The 16,975-nt window shown below is 31.0% G+C and overlaps 1 protein-coding gene across 1 annotated transcript in view; it reads left to right on the top strand.

The window, feature by feature from the left end:
- LOC143223809 (N(G),N(G)-dimethylarginine dimethylaminohydrolase 1-like) overlaps positions 1-13,586 on the top strand; it is a 56,512-nt gene extending 42,926 nt beyond the window's left edge. The window contains exons 2-5 of the mRNA XM_076452277.1: positions 4,117-4,219; positions 6,910-7,103; positions 8,396-8,518; positions 10,719-13,586. Coding sequence (XP_076308392.1) covers positions 4,117-4,219; positions 6,910-7,103; positions 8,396-8,518; positions 10,719-10,844 — 546 coding nt within the window. The 3' untranslated portion in view covers positions 10,845-13,586. The remainder of the gene's footprint in view (positions 1-4,116; positions 4,220-6,909; positions 7,104-8,395; positions 8,519-10,718) is intronic.
- The last annotated feature ends 3,389 nt before the right edge of the window (positions 13,587-16,975 follow it).

The raw sequence follows: 16,975 nt of genomic DNA on the forward strand, positions 1-16,975 counted from the left end.
TCAAGGCTGGTTATCTTTATTGTAAGATATGGCCATATATTCCTAACCCTCTTTAATGTTTTCAGTGTCAGCATTTCAGTCATTTGAAGGAATCTTGTACTGTTTCTGTGACTTGTACTCATTATGGTGGTAAAGACCACAATGCCTATGTCTGTTAAATGGACCCTCACTGTCTTAACTGGAATGGTTTCCATCCATTGTACTTTCGTTCTTGTCCTAAGTGGGTTGAGGAAAAAGAGGTATGGTGCTTAAAACTGTCAATGACATTTCATACCCCAAGGCTTAGAACTTATTGCCCCCTTCTTTATTAAAGGTGGATTTTTCCTTGCCTCTGTCAAAGTCCTTTTGACACCACGTATAGAATCTTTTGCCCTTCCTGAATAAACTAGTTGACAGCTCAATGTCTACTCCTGATTCTGTCCCCATTGTGGTTTCCATTGATGTTTTAGATACATCTCTTTTGACCCAGGCTCCTGGGGACTGTTCAGGTCCTTCTTTTTCAGTCCCTCATGTACAGAATGGTTATTCATTCATGTCTACAGTCATTGGAACATACTTCAAGAGACAAAGATCTGCCAACTTGATCCAGGGCAGGATCCATGGAGGTCAACAGGCCTTCTTCCAGTAAAGAAAAATGATGTGATCATAAATAGAAAGATTTTCTGCCCATATCTCCACCATTTTAATTAAAAATAGCCACTTTGATACCGTGGAACTGTCGAGGTTTTCATTGTAATTTAGATGACATTAAGGCCTTGGTTGATACCTATCATCCTATGTGTCTTTCCTAAAATGTATTTATTCTGATACCTTTTAGCAGTCTTCCTTATATTGGATTGACTGATTGTGTGATGGACAAGTTCATGGAGGGGTTGCACTGATGGTTGACTAGAATGTACCCACCTTGTCCATGCTACTTGAAACACCCTTGGAAGCTGTAGCCATTTGTATGCCCTTGATTTATACCATCGCTGTTCTCATTACTTGTCTTCTGAGGAGACATGACCAGTCAGACCTTGATGCTGTCGTAGAACAGTTGCAGTCTCCCTTATTCATCCTGGGAGACTTTAATGGGCACAATCTCTTCTGGGGTGGTGCTGATATTGATTGGAGCATTTGCATTCAGTTTATGATCTGTCTATCTTCAATACTGGTTATTTTACATATTGTTGTATGCCTAATTAACTTTTTACTACTGTTGAGATATCTGTCTGTTTCCCTTCACTTTTATCTCACTTTTCTTGAAGGGGTAACAGTAACCACAGAGCATTGTTCATTTGCCTATATTTTTAAAGACCTTTGTTATAGAGAAAGGTAAACAAGGTCAATTGGCTCTCCCTCTAAGAACTTGATCCTGCTGTTGTTAGATTACCATCTATTAATGACTTAGTGGAAGCAATAACTGATTGTATTTTTCAAGCAGCTGTTCATTCTATATCTAAAATGTCAACACATTTCCCAGAGTTTACTCATACTTAGTGGTCTCTAGCCTTTTATTGGGCATAGAAGGCTCAGGAATTGTCCTGGGATACATTTGCAGGTATCACACTCTTTAAAATTACATTACTTTCCAGCAGGCCCATATTCAGGCTTCTCAGGTTAGACACCAAAGCCAAAAGGAATCTTGGATTTCTTTTGCTACCAGTTCCAAATTCATATGGGACAGGATTTGGAAGGTCACTTAGAGGTATGTTTCCCATCCCTCTTCCATCTTGCTCTCCAACTGTCAAGAAGTTGCTGATATCCAGTGCATCATCAATACTTTCAGTGAGAGCTTTTCTTATCTTTCCAGCACTTCTGCTTCCTCCCCTGCTTTCTTATCCATCAAGTTTTGGGCAGAGTAATGGTCTTTGTCCTTTTGGGGCTGATCATCTCTCCTACTATAATCATCCCTTTATACTGGTAGAACTCAAGCTCACTATTCATTGGTCTAGCAGTACATCAGTTGAACATGATATATTTATTATGAGATGTTGTTTGTCTCTCTCCTGTTTTCCTTGTTTTTCTACTGGTTGCTTTTAACTGAATTTGGCAGAACATTTTTCTTGATGCTTGAAACAAAGCTGTTGTCTTACTTTTTCTAAGTGTGGGAAGAATCCCAAGATTCCACCTAATTATCATTCAATTACTTTGACTAGCTTTCTCTGTACGGTCTAAAAAAGGATAGTTAATACCCATCTTTCTTTGATAGATTGTTTAATTCCTTGAATCAAACAACCTCCTCTTGCCTACCTAAGGTAGGTTTCTTCAACAGCTCTACACTGTGGACCACCTGATTTGATTTAAAATATAGATCAGGGAACCCCTTTCTCAAATGAGAGCATCTTGTTTTTGTCTTCTTTGATCTTGAAAAGGCTTATGACACAAAGTGGAAGTACAGCATTTTGTAAAAACTCCATTCATATGGTTTGCATGGCCATTTGCCTATTCATATTCCTATTGTTTTTATTTAACAGATGATTCCAAGTCCTTGTGGGTTTTACTTTCTCTCGTTCATTCACACAGGATCTTGGAGCCTTTCAAGAATGTGTCTTGGGTGTCACACTTTTCAGTATTAAGATCAATACTATCATTACACAATTTCTTGTAACTGTTGCTAATAGTTCTAAACTATTAACTTGTTTAACAGTCACTGTATTTCATCACTGGTTACATTGCTAACACTCCAGAGAAGCCTAAATAGTAGTTATTGAAGCAGTCATGTGTTATCTATATTTATGCAATGTTATGTGACTGTAGTTTGATCCATCAACCATTCAGTCACACATATACCAAGCCATGTTCTACTAACCAGCTGCTCAGCTGCTTTTACTATATTGTCCTTAGGTTATCTGTGAAATCCTCATCTAGTGGTCTCAGATGTGTTGGTAACTGTGAATTAGGTTGAAGTGTGATTTATGTATTCAAATTATCATTGCCAGAATTGACAGCTTGGTAATCAGTTGTTCATAAGTGCAGTACTGACAGAATACAACTTATTTCATGTGTGAGCTTTGTAACTATTACACAACACTGAAGCACTAGACAATAAAAGACAAATCACCACTTGGGTACATATGGGTACTATGACTTCTCCCACATTCACTTCTGCAGTTTATTATTACTGGGGTGATATGGCTGACATTGGATAATTACTGTGGAACACCTGTGCACAGGTTGCAAAGGAAAAGTGGCCAGTAAGCTCCACAGGATATCAGTCTTGAGGATGTTTATGCCAGAACCAGGATTGATAATAACTACCTTTATTCTGCAAGTAAAACCTCTTAGACACAGATGAGGTGTGATCTCTTCATTTACATCTAGTTTATGTATATTTTTTCAGAATAAAGCCCTCAATGATTGGACTTAGTGGTAGTCTTATGATATACTGTGAGATCTAGTATTTTGGTCACTCCTTTATCAAGAGGGAAATACCTCTTGCCCTTGTGTTCCAACAAGTACATACCAGATCCACCAAATTTTAAGAGAACTGGGCTAACCACCACACTATTTGGTACAAGTTATTTGTTGCTGCTTCCACTTTTCAAAAATGTTAATTAGTTGTAAATGTTACTGTTCATTCAGCAGTCTCAGATGCTAGCAATTCATAAATCTTTATTCATATTGTGATATTCTCAGGTTAACCGATTTCCACAAAGTGTGTTAGATCTGCTTCATTACAGAAGGATCATTACAGGTGTAAGTCTGAGTTTAGTTAAACTGCCTTGAGCTTTAAACTAAAAAAAATAAACTTTTGAAACAGACAGGATGGTTGCCTTTTACAGTTCCCATGAATCACCAAATTTTCTTGCCTAAGGATTTTTTCCTGTCAACAAACTTACATTGGTAGCTTTGTAGTACTCTGTGAATTTGATCCTCCTCACTTAACAGGAAATGTCTGATTCATCCATGATGACTAGTACACATCACATGTATAAAATATTTGTTAATACTTTCTGTAACTGTGTTATAGCTAAATAATCAAGGTCTGACATTACTATACTCTGTTATTATTTATTCCATGGATTAACCTTCCACTTGTTATTGCTTTTACTTTTCAGTCAAATATCTTTTAATAGCCATTTTAAAAAGTTAATAATTCAAACTCTTACAATGATCAATGTTTTTCTTTTGTAGGTGGAGATTATTAGAATGATCATTAAAAGAGAGCTAGAGCTACCAGTCATAGAAATTGCAGATCCAAGTGCAACAATAGAAGGTGGTGATGTACTCTTCACAGGTAAAAATACATTGATTCCCTGTTTTCCATAAAAACTGTGGGGTAGACCCTTGGGGGGGGCATGGCCTTTTTCCAGGAGAACCCAAAAATAACAATTAAAGAAGCAGAAAAAACAAAGACAAGATAAACTAGGCTAATAAAATTGAAACTTGTAACAAAAAAGTTAAATCTCTTTTAACAACAAAAAGTTAACAACCCTGATTGGTATTGCTACTTGTTGCTATAGTATTGCATATGAAGGAGGGTGGGCAAGAAAAATAATGGTGAGTTGGGGAATTCCACTACATAAAGTTTGGAAACCATTAATTTAAAAGTTATATCCTTAATATGCACATTATATAAAGGTATGTTTTTATTTAGTAGAATAAAACAATGATCTAATATTATTGTCATCTGTGTGTTTGTTATGCAGTGAGTATGTGTGTGTATAATAATATGAAAATATATGAAAACCAGTGTCCTCTGACTAGGGCTTGAAGTTAAAACTAGGAAAACTGGTTCATAATAGTGTTTTGACATTGATATTGTACCAGCTGAAATACAAGGAAGGGCTTTAAGCCTCAAATAAAAACTCCACTCATTACAAGTTGATACTTCTACTGTCTATTATTGATTTGGTACTTGGAGTGACACATAGATTAGAATTAGCACTAACACTACTGTTTTTCCACAAACTTAATGTTGGTTTATCCTAATCTGATGTGGAAGGTGAGTGTAGCCTAAGTTGTTTGTTGACAAAATAATCAAAGAAAGCTTGCTGCGACTTACATAAATCTGGAACTCTGTTTATGTGAAAATAGACAACATGTAACCATATGCAGTATTAAAAACATATTAACTTAGCTTCTATTCACACTGTATGTTACAAATAAACTATTTTTTCTCCCTGTTAGATGACTATTAATACTACAAAGATGTTAAGGGTTATACCAATGGTGTGGAATTTTTTAAAGATTTCTTCTTGTCTTAGAGACAAACTGCTAAAGATATCTAGTTCTCCTATAAAACACACTAAAAATATTGCATATAACTTTTACGATTTTGCTTTTTATTTAAAAGTGAACAACAAACAAAAAATTCAGGGTTTTAGAAAAAAACATTGAGAAAGTGAAATAAAATGCACTGACAACCTATTTGTTTGCATCATTTCTGTGAGGTTAAAGCTATAATGTGTGTATTTGTCATGATATCTACATTAAATGTGTAATATTATGGACACATAACAAATATACTCTTAAATGGACACAGTGAGTTTTTAAAATTAGTAAAATGACAATGCCTAAATATCTTTTCAAAAGTGTCTGATTCATAAGATGTAAAATTATGAAACATGGATTATCTTTTGTTGTATTTTCTATCTGTTGTCATCTGTTAGATTTTTTTACAATGCAAAAATGTATGTATGTGAGTAATAAGTATTAATAATCATATATGAATTTTACACATATTAAAAGCTCAACTGTAATATGTTGTATATCCAGTTTTTGGCCATTTTGAGAAAATGAGTTATTTTCACCTGGCATTTTTAACCTGAAGATGACCTAGGAAGATCAAAACGTTGTTCTCTCCTTATCAATAAAAGTGCTAATACCCATACCAGCCATTCTGAGATAATTTTTATTTCATGTGGGTTTCTTGTCATCAAGAATGCAGTTAACAGTTCACTTATGTCAAAACTGATGTATACCACATATTGTATTTAAGCTCTAAATATACATTTATTCATATATTTACATTTTTCAGCAGGTTAATGGTTTTTGTAATTTTTACTGTGTTGTTAGAGATGACAGTCAAGTTTTACTGGGCTCCTGCTGTAAACTAAAGGAATTTAATAATGTTGAATTAATATAAAGTTGTGTGTTACTCTATATATATGACTATTGATATATGAGTTAATTGTATATTTATGTAAATAGTTTTGGTGTGAGGATTAGAGAGTTGCATTTTCAAATGTTTGTGTGCATGTGCAAAATTTCCCTTGTTCAAAATTTCAGGAACTTGAATGGCTTCCTATAAATCTGTGTAGGGTGTTTTTCCAGCAGTAAAACACAGATTTGAAAAATAAAAACTATGTGCCCAATGAAGAGAGTATAATGGCAAAATTTGTTTCTCAGGCAAATCTCATTGTCCTGGGATCAGGTGATAAGAATTCCACACCCTTAATTAATCTCAAGGTGACTATAATAATGAGCTGCATTAACTTGCACTCATTAGACAGAATAAAAATAATCATCACTGTCATTAAATAACTACGAACATTAACTTATTCAAATATAATTAATATTTTATTTTTATCTGTGCATATATTAATGTGTGATGTAATCAAGGTGTGTGTTTTTATAAGCATTGGATTCCAAATGCAAGAAGTAAAACAGTTATGGTTTTAAGGGTATATTTTAATTCTGTGATTTGATGAATGTATAACTACAGTCATCATGTCCCACTGCATATTTACTGTGTAGAACTGGTTTTTATGAATCATTACAATTTTATTCCTACTTTGCTGTATTGAAATTTTGTTTCTGCCTCTATAGTCTGAATGTATTCACAGGTCTTTATATCATTTAACCTCGTGTCTGTGCTTTATTCATGCTAGAGTTATTTTGAACTTTAAAAGCTCAAATTTATTCCTAATTCTTTCTTTTGTGGATGCTTAATGGTGTTTAATCTTGTTTGTACATCTTATTTAGGTCGAGAGTTTTTTGTTGGTCTTTCAAATTGTACAAATGAAGCTGGAGCTCGTGCTTTAGCAGCAGCTTTTCCAGAATATCCCGTGACTCCTATCAAAATTGGACATACACTTCACATAAAATCTTTGGTGTCAGTGGCAGGTCCTGACATTCTGTGTGTTAGTGAAGGGAAGGAAAGCAAAAGTGTTCTCAAGGTACATCACTGGCTTTTTAAATGTTTTTTTTACAAGTTTATTCAAACTTTTTTCATGTTACTATGGTATTTAAGAAGACTTTTATTGACTCTTGCAACTTAAATCAGTTTGGAAATAGCTATTCATCAATGCATCAGTGGTATTTGCTAATTGATTATTCAATTATTTACATTCAGTCAATTAATTATTACAGTATTCCTATAAAAAGTGATGAGTGTCACTAAACAGATGTATTTTGTGCAAAAAATAGTTTAAAAAAACAAAAAAATTGGCAGAAAATCAGCAGGCACCTTCTCACTATTCAGTTGTTCACATTTATTTATAGAAGGCAGATAGTCTTAGTAACTTTGTATACCAAAGACAGTATAATTGAATTTGGTGGCAAAGACCCATGAATCATATACAGTGAGTTTTTAATTACCTGAATTACCAAAGCAGAACAAATTTGAAGTAAAAATACAAGAATTTATAAAGCTAAAAGTGGGAAGATTACAGTTAGCCCAGTATGTAGTATTGTGCTTACCAACAAAAAACATAATAGTGATATTTTGATCAGTTGATTATTTTTGTGATAATAAATTTTGACTTATTGATCATTGGAATAATCAAACACAGTATAAGAAAGAGTAATTTAAATTTATAAATTAGTTCATGTAACATTAATCGATGTAATCATTACTCATTGGTGATTGATTAAATCTTCTAGCTCAACTCATCAGTATACTTTAATCTAGTTTGTGCCATTATGAATAATGTGTATTTCATTCAGTTTATTTTACTTGTCTTTATATTATATTATAGATTTTTGAAATGTATCTCCTAAGCTTAATGTAAAAATGCATCTGCTGATCAAAATAACTAAAGATAAAAAATTTAATAAGTCTAATAGAATAATGAATATGGTAAAAACCTGAATGTTATTAGCTGTTTGAATCATATTTCACATAACTGACTGATATCTGACTCTTAAGATTTTACTGTAGTTACTCACTTCACATCATGAAGTGGTCGGTAGAGGTACTTTATGTAGTTCTCCTGTAAATCTTTCTTTTAATGTAGCTCATTAAATGTATAGAATAGTTTTGATGTGTTTTATGTTTAAAATGCTCAACACTTAATAATAAAAAATTCTTGGTTATGTGATAACTTGTATCATATATGTTCAATTTTTGAAATAATTTTAGTTTGCAAAATCATGGGTGGTAGTTTATTTCCTTCTAAGGTAAAATGTGTCACACAGTAGTTTGTAACAGAATTACATTACAGACATTTTTTTTCTTTTTTCATGACAGAGGATTGAACAAGAAGCTTCCTTTAGATACCAGACAATCACAGTTCCTGATGATAATGCTGCCAACTGTGTATACGTCAATGGGACTTTGATCTATTCTGCAGAATTTCCAGAGAGTGTTAAGGTTTATTTCTTTACATGTGCTTTTTACACTTTGAAATAATATTAACTTATTTAGTAGTTAGAATATTATTATTATATTAACCAAATAACCATGATATTTTTTCAACTTTATGCAGGAATCTGATTTTTTTGAAATCTGAAGTCATTCTCAAGTTTTCCAAGTATGGTAAAATATGATGGAGAGTTGTTAGATGTTAGGATATTAGCCAGAGCTTCAATAAACATTTCTCTTTGTCATATTACTTCTTGTTTCTGTCATGTTTTGAGAAGTTGCCATCTTTCTTGTGGGATTAACATGAGTGAGATTTGAGAGAGCTCTCATGATAGGTAATATAGGGTCAAGTACAATGGAGCTGTTAAAAGTAGCCCATACCCACCAGCAATACATATGATATTATTTACAGGTTAGCCATATTTTCACCAATTTTCTATCTATATTTTTCACAGTTGGTAGCATTTCTATAAATAATTATGTTGTATATCTACACATATATCAGCTATCTGTAGAATTCAACAATAAAAAATAAAAAAAAGGTTTGTACTTATAAACTGGCACCAACAACCATGTTTTGTGTTAGTAGTGTGTTAGATGTTTTACAAGAGTGTGAAGAAAATAATTTTGTTTGGAATTGAAGATCCAGAATCATAAATATCTCAAAGAAATCTCATTATAAATAGCAGTAACTCACTAATGAATGTTTAAGATATGGGTTTACAAAATTTGTGTGTGTGTATCTATATCGATATATATTTCATTGTAAGTAAGCATTCTACGTTATATTAAAATATTAATTTTAAGGTTTCAGTAGTACACTCATGTTTGTTAGCATTGTAAATGTTGTTCCCTTAGTACTTTAGTGGTTTACATATGATAAGCAATGGGTCTCAGGGCTTAGAACACTAAAAGTCTGATTTCAATAACCACAGTGGGCAGAGATTTTATGATATTTTTACCAGACAGTTTTTCAACTTTGGGTGGTTTGCTTATAGATTTTTCCCAGTGAGGGAAATGATTATATGTTAAGGTAACTTCACTATTAATAACTACTGATAAAGCAGCTACCCACATAAAGCTAAAGATTAACCCAATGTATGAAATAGCTAATTTGCTTAATATATGATGTGATATTTAGATCTTAAATAATAATAACTGAATTTTTCATACAGTAATAAGAATATATTCACATATCCCAAAGTGATGGTTTATGTACAAAGAAAATTATAGGTTTTAGATATTAAAACATAGAATAACACAAGATTATTCATTCATATTATAATAAATATCTTTCATTGTTGTCTATTCCTTTATACAAGTCAGTGAAAGCTCTTTAACATTTGTCCTTTTATATAATTATTTGTATGCTCCTGTTGTCTAAATTAACATTATACTTGAGATTACTGGAGCTACAAACTTTTGATGTGGTATTTATAATATAATATTCTTTAGCTGCTGAAACTCAAACTTTATAAGTGTTTCGTAATATTCACAAACTAATGCAACAGCCTTTTTCAGCTTTAGTAGATAAAGTTGTTATCCGCGTAAGTTTATTGTCAAGGTTTAGAAGTAACTCTTTTACTTATTTTAAGTTTTGGTAGTCTTATATGCAATAACTTGGTCAAATTCTGTTGAACATTGTGTGTGTGGGATTTTAAAGAATATGACAAAAAGTAAACTATAACAGGTTTCAGGAAAACTGTTTTAGTCAGCTTTATTGTCACAAAAACTGTAACAAAAGTGGCAAAAAAAAAATAAGTATTACCATAGTACTCATCAATTATGCATTTTATGTAAATAAAGATAAAAACATATTATTTAATTTTGTATTCAACAGGCTGACTTTGATCATGAAGTATTTGTTTCTGATTTTTGCTAAATAGACAATATAAGCTAGGGAGGAATTACCATATTTTGATATGGGATAAAACTATATCTGTACATTATTACACAGATATCAGATATGTAAAATGTTAGCCATTATGTGCTTGTGGTTTCATAGACAAAGTTTTATGCATAGTATTTATTACTATTTTAGCTGTTAGATACTATCTTTTAATTGGGCATGAGTAAGTTCTTAAGATTTAATACTTTTATTGTCATGCTGTTGCTTGACATAACTATAGATATTGATAAGGCATAATTCACCATTAGTTTTCACAGAGATTTTCTGTGTGCCATGACTGATTTTGCTTCATTTCTGTAGGTGTTTGAAGAGAGGGTGGATTACAACAAAGTTTCAGTGAATGTAAGTGAGCTGAGAAAAGCATATGGTGCACTCACATGTTGCAGCATTCTGATAAAAAAGACAAAATATTTGAAGAAGTTGTAGAAAAAGTTAGTTAATCATTGTGTATTACTACTTGAAGATTTTGGTTTATTGCGGATCAAGGCATAAATACCAAGCTTCTCTTGTGATAGAGATATTTACTTTGATATATATACTGAATATATAGAAGTGTAGATTTTATTATTATAAAGCATATTTAAGGTAAAGGTTGTTTTGGCTTCATTTTAACACAAAGCTAACCTTTAATGAAAGTCATTTTTTATAGTCTTGCTTCATTATAAATTATGATTTTTAATAGTGGAGTAAAAATCATTGTGCAGTAGATTTCAGATTATTGACATGGCATTACTCCCACCATGCTTAGTTTTTTATAAGTATTAAATATTTTTAATCATTAAGTTGGTTTATATGTGACACTATTTTTTAATGTTTGAGTTGATTTAAAATTTATACTTGTTTTACTTTTTATTCATTTATTTTTATCAATTTTTACTAAAGAAACATTATAGGTCAGTAGGTAAATTTTTTACAATATTTCTTTTTGCACCTACATGTAGAATTAAAACACGTAAGCATGTTGCATTGGTTTATAGGCACATGTCCAATTACAATTTTATACAAGAGTTGTAATCTATTCTAAATTGTGCCATCCATCTAGTAACTGGAAAAATTGTTAATGCATGGGACATATGTGTAAGTTAAAGGCATGCATTTATTGTTTGTTTGTTTGTTTTGGAATTTCGCACAAAGCTACTTGAGGGCTATCTGTGCTAGCTGTCCCTAATTTAGTAGTGTAAGACTAGAGGGAAGGCAGCTAGTCATCACCACCCACCACCAACTCTTGGGCTACTCTTTTACCAACGAATAGTGGGATTGACCGTAACATTATACACCCCCACTGCTGGGAGGGCGAGCATGCTTAGCGCGATGCAGGCGCGAACCCGCGACCCTCGGATTACGAGTCGCACGCCTTACGCGCTTGGCCATGCCAGGCCTTAACATGCATTTATAGAGGAAACTATTATTGAACATTCACAACAGGAACTTCCAACATTCAAAACGTTACTATGGGTAATTTTTAAAATTTAATTAAAATTCAAAGCCTTAACATTATAGTAAAACCAACTCTTTACTCAAAACTTTCAAATCCTTGTATTAAACTAAAACCTGGTAATTTTATTCTGATAATCTCAAGTGCTTTGACAAAAACTTGCCATGTTTAATGTTGAAAATATGACATTTGTATGATTAGACTAAAAGCTGACATGTGTTTATGAAGATATGAAATTTTAGCATTGAACATAAACTTATCAACTTTTGAAATCTGAAAAAATTCTAAACTTTAATTAGCCAGGACCAAGCATGAAATTTCTCACAATATGTTTTAAAATTCAAAACTTTACTTATGAATTAAAAGTTAAAACACACATCAGTTAAAGCTGTGTCAGCGATTTGGAATTTGACATGTTTTAACTTGGAAAATTAAGAAAACAAAACTTAGAAATCAATTGAAATGTGTGTGGCTTAAGATTTATAACATTAGAACTGTGAACCTTGCTAGGTTTAAACCAAAAATTTGGTTTGCTAGCAACAAATTATAGTTTTTTGTTGTAAATAATATTGCATTCAACTGGAATCTATCAATTTCAGCATTCAAACTTTAATGTTAAAGTTCAATTCATATTGTAAATAGTGTAATAATACCCCAAGTGTTCTTCATATCATTTTCTTCAATATTAAATTTATTTTTTGAAACCCAAATTAAAAATTTGATCAATGAATATTCCAGTAGACTGTATTATGAGCTGTTTCAGGTCATTTTTGCTGTGAACTGAATGTATCAACACAGTTTCTGTACTCTTGAGATTTCTGTTTATTTGAAGATGATGTTTCTGTTAGATAAACAACATTTATATAAGAATTTATTACAAAATTGTAGAAAGATTGAAACAGCTGTAACATACAATGGTAAAAATGTGCCTTTAAATTTATTCTTTTCACTTTGCATATAAATATATTAATGTATCTAAGTTTAAGTTTAAACAATTTATATTTGTCGTTATTAATGTTACATTTTTTGTATGTCTGGTTGGGTTATATCATGCTTCATTTACAAAAAAGGTGTTTCAGTTAGAAAACAGTCTGCCTTTGTGTTATGGAACTAAAATGAATTGCCTTAAAAATATTAATTTCTCTGATAATAAGCAACATTGTGTATGTTCTTATAACTCAAAACACATCTTTATTACCTGTTGAACAGTGACAAGTGGTTATTGCAATATTATTATACTCATACGATATTTTTACAAAATCAAATATATTGTAAGTTAGTGTCATGTTATGTAGTGAAATCCTAAGTCACAGACTAAGGAAAACACATTTTATCCTTTTTAGCAGCAGTCATATGCTTTCATTATTCATATATGTATAAAAGAAATACTTTATGACATTCCCAATTGTAATATTTCATGAATTGTTTAATCTTTGGTGAAATGAAGTTGAATTATTCTATAAATTTGTTACAGGTATTACTTAAGGATAAATTGTATTTTATATCCTATAACATTGTCACAATCTGGATGTGCATACCTACATATTTTTATAAAAGCAGCAGAAAGCTAAAACAGTCATATCTATATATAAAGATATTATCTTTTTATGTTTTAATTTTAAAAAAATTAATGAAAGGAAATGAAATTGAAGCAGTATTTTACTGAACTGGATAAGCCTGAGTATTTCAGTGTAAAAATATAGCAAAAAATATGATAATTTCTTTAAAAACACTGATGATGATTGAAGAGTTTATTATTTTAGTTTAGTACTATCAAAACCAGAACATATAATACATGTTGAACATTCCTGATAAATTATGTATTACTGAACATTTAAGTCCTGTAAAATATTTATGAATTTACCACTTATGATAGGCCTTACTGAAAATATAATAGTATTTGAGGAGAGTTCCTCAGACTACAAAAGAATAAGAAAACTTACATAGTGAATGAAGATATTATATTAGTTTAATTACATTTTAACTTGTATAATTCAAGCTTTAATCTCAACAAGTTTACTAAATCCAACTTAAGTACACTTCTCAATTAATTAGGTTGATCAGTGGGCAATTTCTTTATCATATAGTTAATTTGATTTTGAGTTGATGTGCAACCCTAATAAAGCACATATAAACAAAATTAGTTAAAGCATTGCTACAAATTTGATTGTTTGAATATACTATTTTTAATATTATTCAACAGTTTAGTATAGTATATTTTCTAAAATCATTCATATTATTGAAGCAGTGTTAGGTTAATTATTTTGAAGCGAAATAAATATGATTATTGATTGGAGATCCAGTAAAGTGATATCCATACATAAATACATTCTTAACCCTACTTTTTTATTTTAGGCTTAACATTACATAGGTTGATGCTCTAGTTTTGCTGAAAATAAATCAATCACTTTTTTTCTCAAGCATTGATGGCTGTACTTATGTAAATAACACTACTGAAACAATAATAGATATCTTTCTCCATAAGTGTTCACTTTATTAAAGACTGGTAAAGCAGATTCTGGAACTAACAATGAATATACGTGCTAAAATTATTTTGTCTGAATAAATTTTACAAGGTGTTTGATTTTGTTTCTTATATAGCTTGTGTATTTGGACATTCTTGAATTTTAGAGGTAAAACACTTTAGAACTAGTAACTTATTTCAATAGTATTTAATGAAATAATGATAAGTAAGTTAATTCTTTTCACAAGTGAGAGGCATATAGGGCTGATGCTTATCTCTGGTTTCCTGTGACACAGTCAGGTGAAAATGGTGACACATTTAATATGGGTTGGAGTATACCTAACTGTATAATGGTAAGCTGAGAGTTAACCTGCAATGGTCTAGCATTTGAAGTAATTAAGGTAAAATATCTTACCCATGGACATAACAACAAGCCTTGAACCCACAACTTCTCAACTGTGAGTCCTAAGCACTAACCAGTAGGTCATACCACCTTTGTACCAATACATATTTTCATACAAAGATCTTGAAGTACAAATAAAAGACCAGGGTAATTTAACATGAAGGACAAACAAAGCAAAAAACTGAACTTGCACTTCAGAGATTTTAAAAGTACTAATATTAATGACCATTTGAAATAATAATATGTACAATAGTTAATAAATAAAATTGCATCCATAAAATATTACTTTTCCCCTCCAAAAGATTTTTTTTTTAATCCTTACTGGTCTCACTTAGCTGTCTGTATTCATTATTTGAAACCATATTCCACTTTTGTACTATATACTATTAGTCACCACAGTGTTCTACTACTAGTTGAAATTTATTTTCTAAAGTAGACAGTTTAAACATACCTCCTATTTTTAGTTATTATACAAACTAAGAAGTGTGTTTCTTCTAAAGTTAAATTTATTTTCCACTTTATATTAAATTTTAACTTAAAAGCCTTCATTTTCTACATAAATTGATGATACATCTAAGTGTTATTGTTTTAGTTGTTATTTCATAATTGAAGTTATAAATATGTGTCATTGGAAATAATTATGCTCTGTTAGACTTATCACACCTATGTAAATTTATGATTAATAGATTCAGTGATGTCGAGAAAACCCACTTGTAGAGAAAAATATATATGTAAAAACGGCTCACTGTTATGGTACATATCCACATCAAATTAGGTGACGGATATTATTATATGAAGCTGGTTCCAAAACTCATCTTCGAGTAATTCCAGTTTGACAGCAGAAAAATAGCAGATATGATAACCATTTTTCCAATAAATCAGAAATGGACAAATTTGGTTTACTTTAAAAGCAAAACAGAACAATACAAACCACCAGTTTACTTATCAACATGAAAAATTGGAAAGTAATTGATAGAAAATAAAAAATAAAAGATGAAACATTAGAGCTAACTGAATAAATGTGGTTCATTGTCAAACGAGGGTATGTTAGAGTATGTAATCTGCTATGTTAACTTCTAAAGCACACACTAAATTTATAACTAGTCTCTAGAGAACATCATAGAACTTTCAGTGTAGTGCATGATGATTTAATATTCTACAGCATTCATTCTCTGTCATAACATTATTTAACGAAGGCATTGAAATGTAAATAACAAAAATGAATAATTCGTGCTCAGAAGTAGCTAAGTAGAGTTTAAAACCCAGGTTATGTAGACATAATGATTTCCATTCTTAACCTTTTAAGGTAAAATGTATTATACAGTCATTCAAAATATTATTATTTTAACCATAGAAAGCTAATTTTAGAAGTGTTCACCACCTAAATTAATTAGGAATTTTATAAGAATGTTCTTTCCCTACTTTGACTGTCTGCATTAAAACACTGTTTTACGTGTATTGCATTTATCATTACTCTTTACATTTCAGAGAAATTGGAAAAGTTAATATGTACTGACAAATATGGCAACCCCTAAAACAATAACCAGTAAACTATCCTGTGCTTTGAGACACTGGTTATTTAGGTACTTTCACAGACCATCTTAGATTATATGTTATTATAGCAACAAAGAACAAGTTGCATGCACAGCTAGCTCCAGATATATATACAGTTTTTTTACATATGCTTTAATGAAAAAAATCAAACTGTCATTGCAGATTTGGATGCCAGAATAACTTAACTTCTGACATTAAAAACATCCATTTTGAAATAGAAATGACTGCAGAAAATAAAACTTATGCCAATCTACTTGTTACATATACACAATGCAGGTAGTTTGTTGGAATACATAATGATATTAATTGCTGATGAAAATTATTAGATATTTTAATGCAAAATAATTCAAAGCACAAAAATCACAGGGAGGGGGAGACCAAGACAGTAAAATTTTACAATAATTGTGTTGTCACATCTCAATTTCTTTAGGAGGATATGGCAAACAAATACTTTGAAGAAGGCTGATATATAATCAATTCAATGCATTGCCTTTTTTTAACCTATGAATTTTATTGTTCCTACTATTAATAAAGGAAATTGCTATTTTCTGAAATTTAGTCTTTAAGGAATTTTTGCCTTGTACCTAAGAAATATATTGCTTATAATAAAAGTACAAAAATATTGCTAATCATTTAAAAATTGAATAATTTTCACAAAATAAAATGTATGCTATTTCTGTGTGTTTTAATATTTGTAGTTA

The sequence above is a fragment of the Tachypleus tridentatus genome, chromosome 1 (assembly GCF_004210375.1).
Source record: "Tachypleus tridentatus isolate NWPU-2018 chromosome 1, ASM421037v1, whole genome shotgun sequence".
In the NCBI taxonomy this organism is placed as follows: Eukaryota; Metazoa; Arthropoda; class Merostomata; order Xiphosura; family Limulidae; genus Tachypleus; species Tachypleus tridentatus.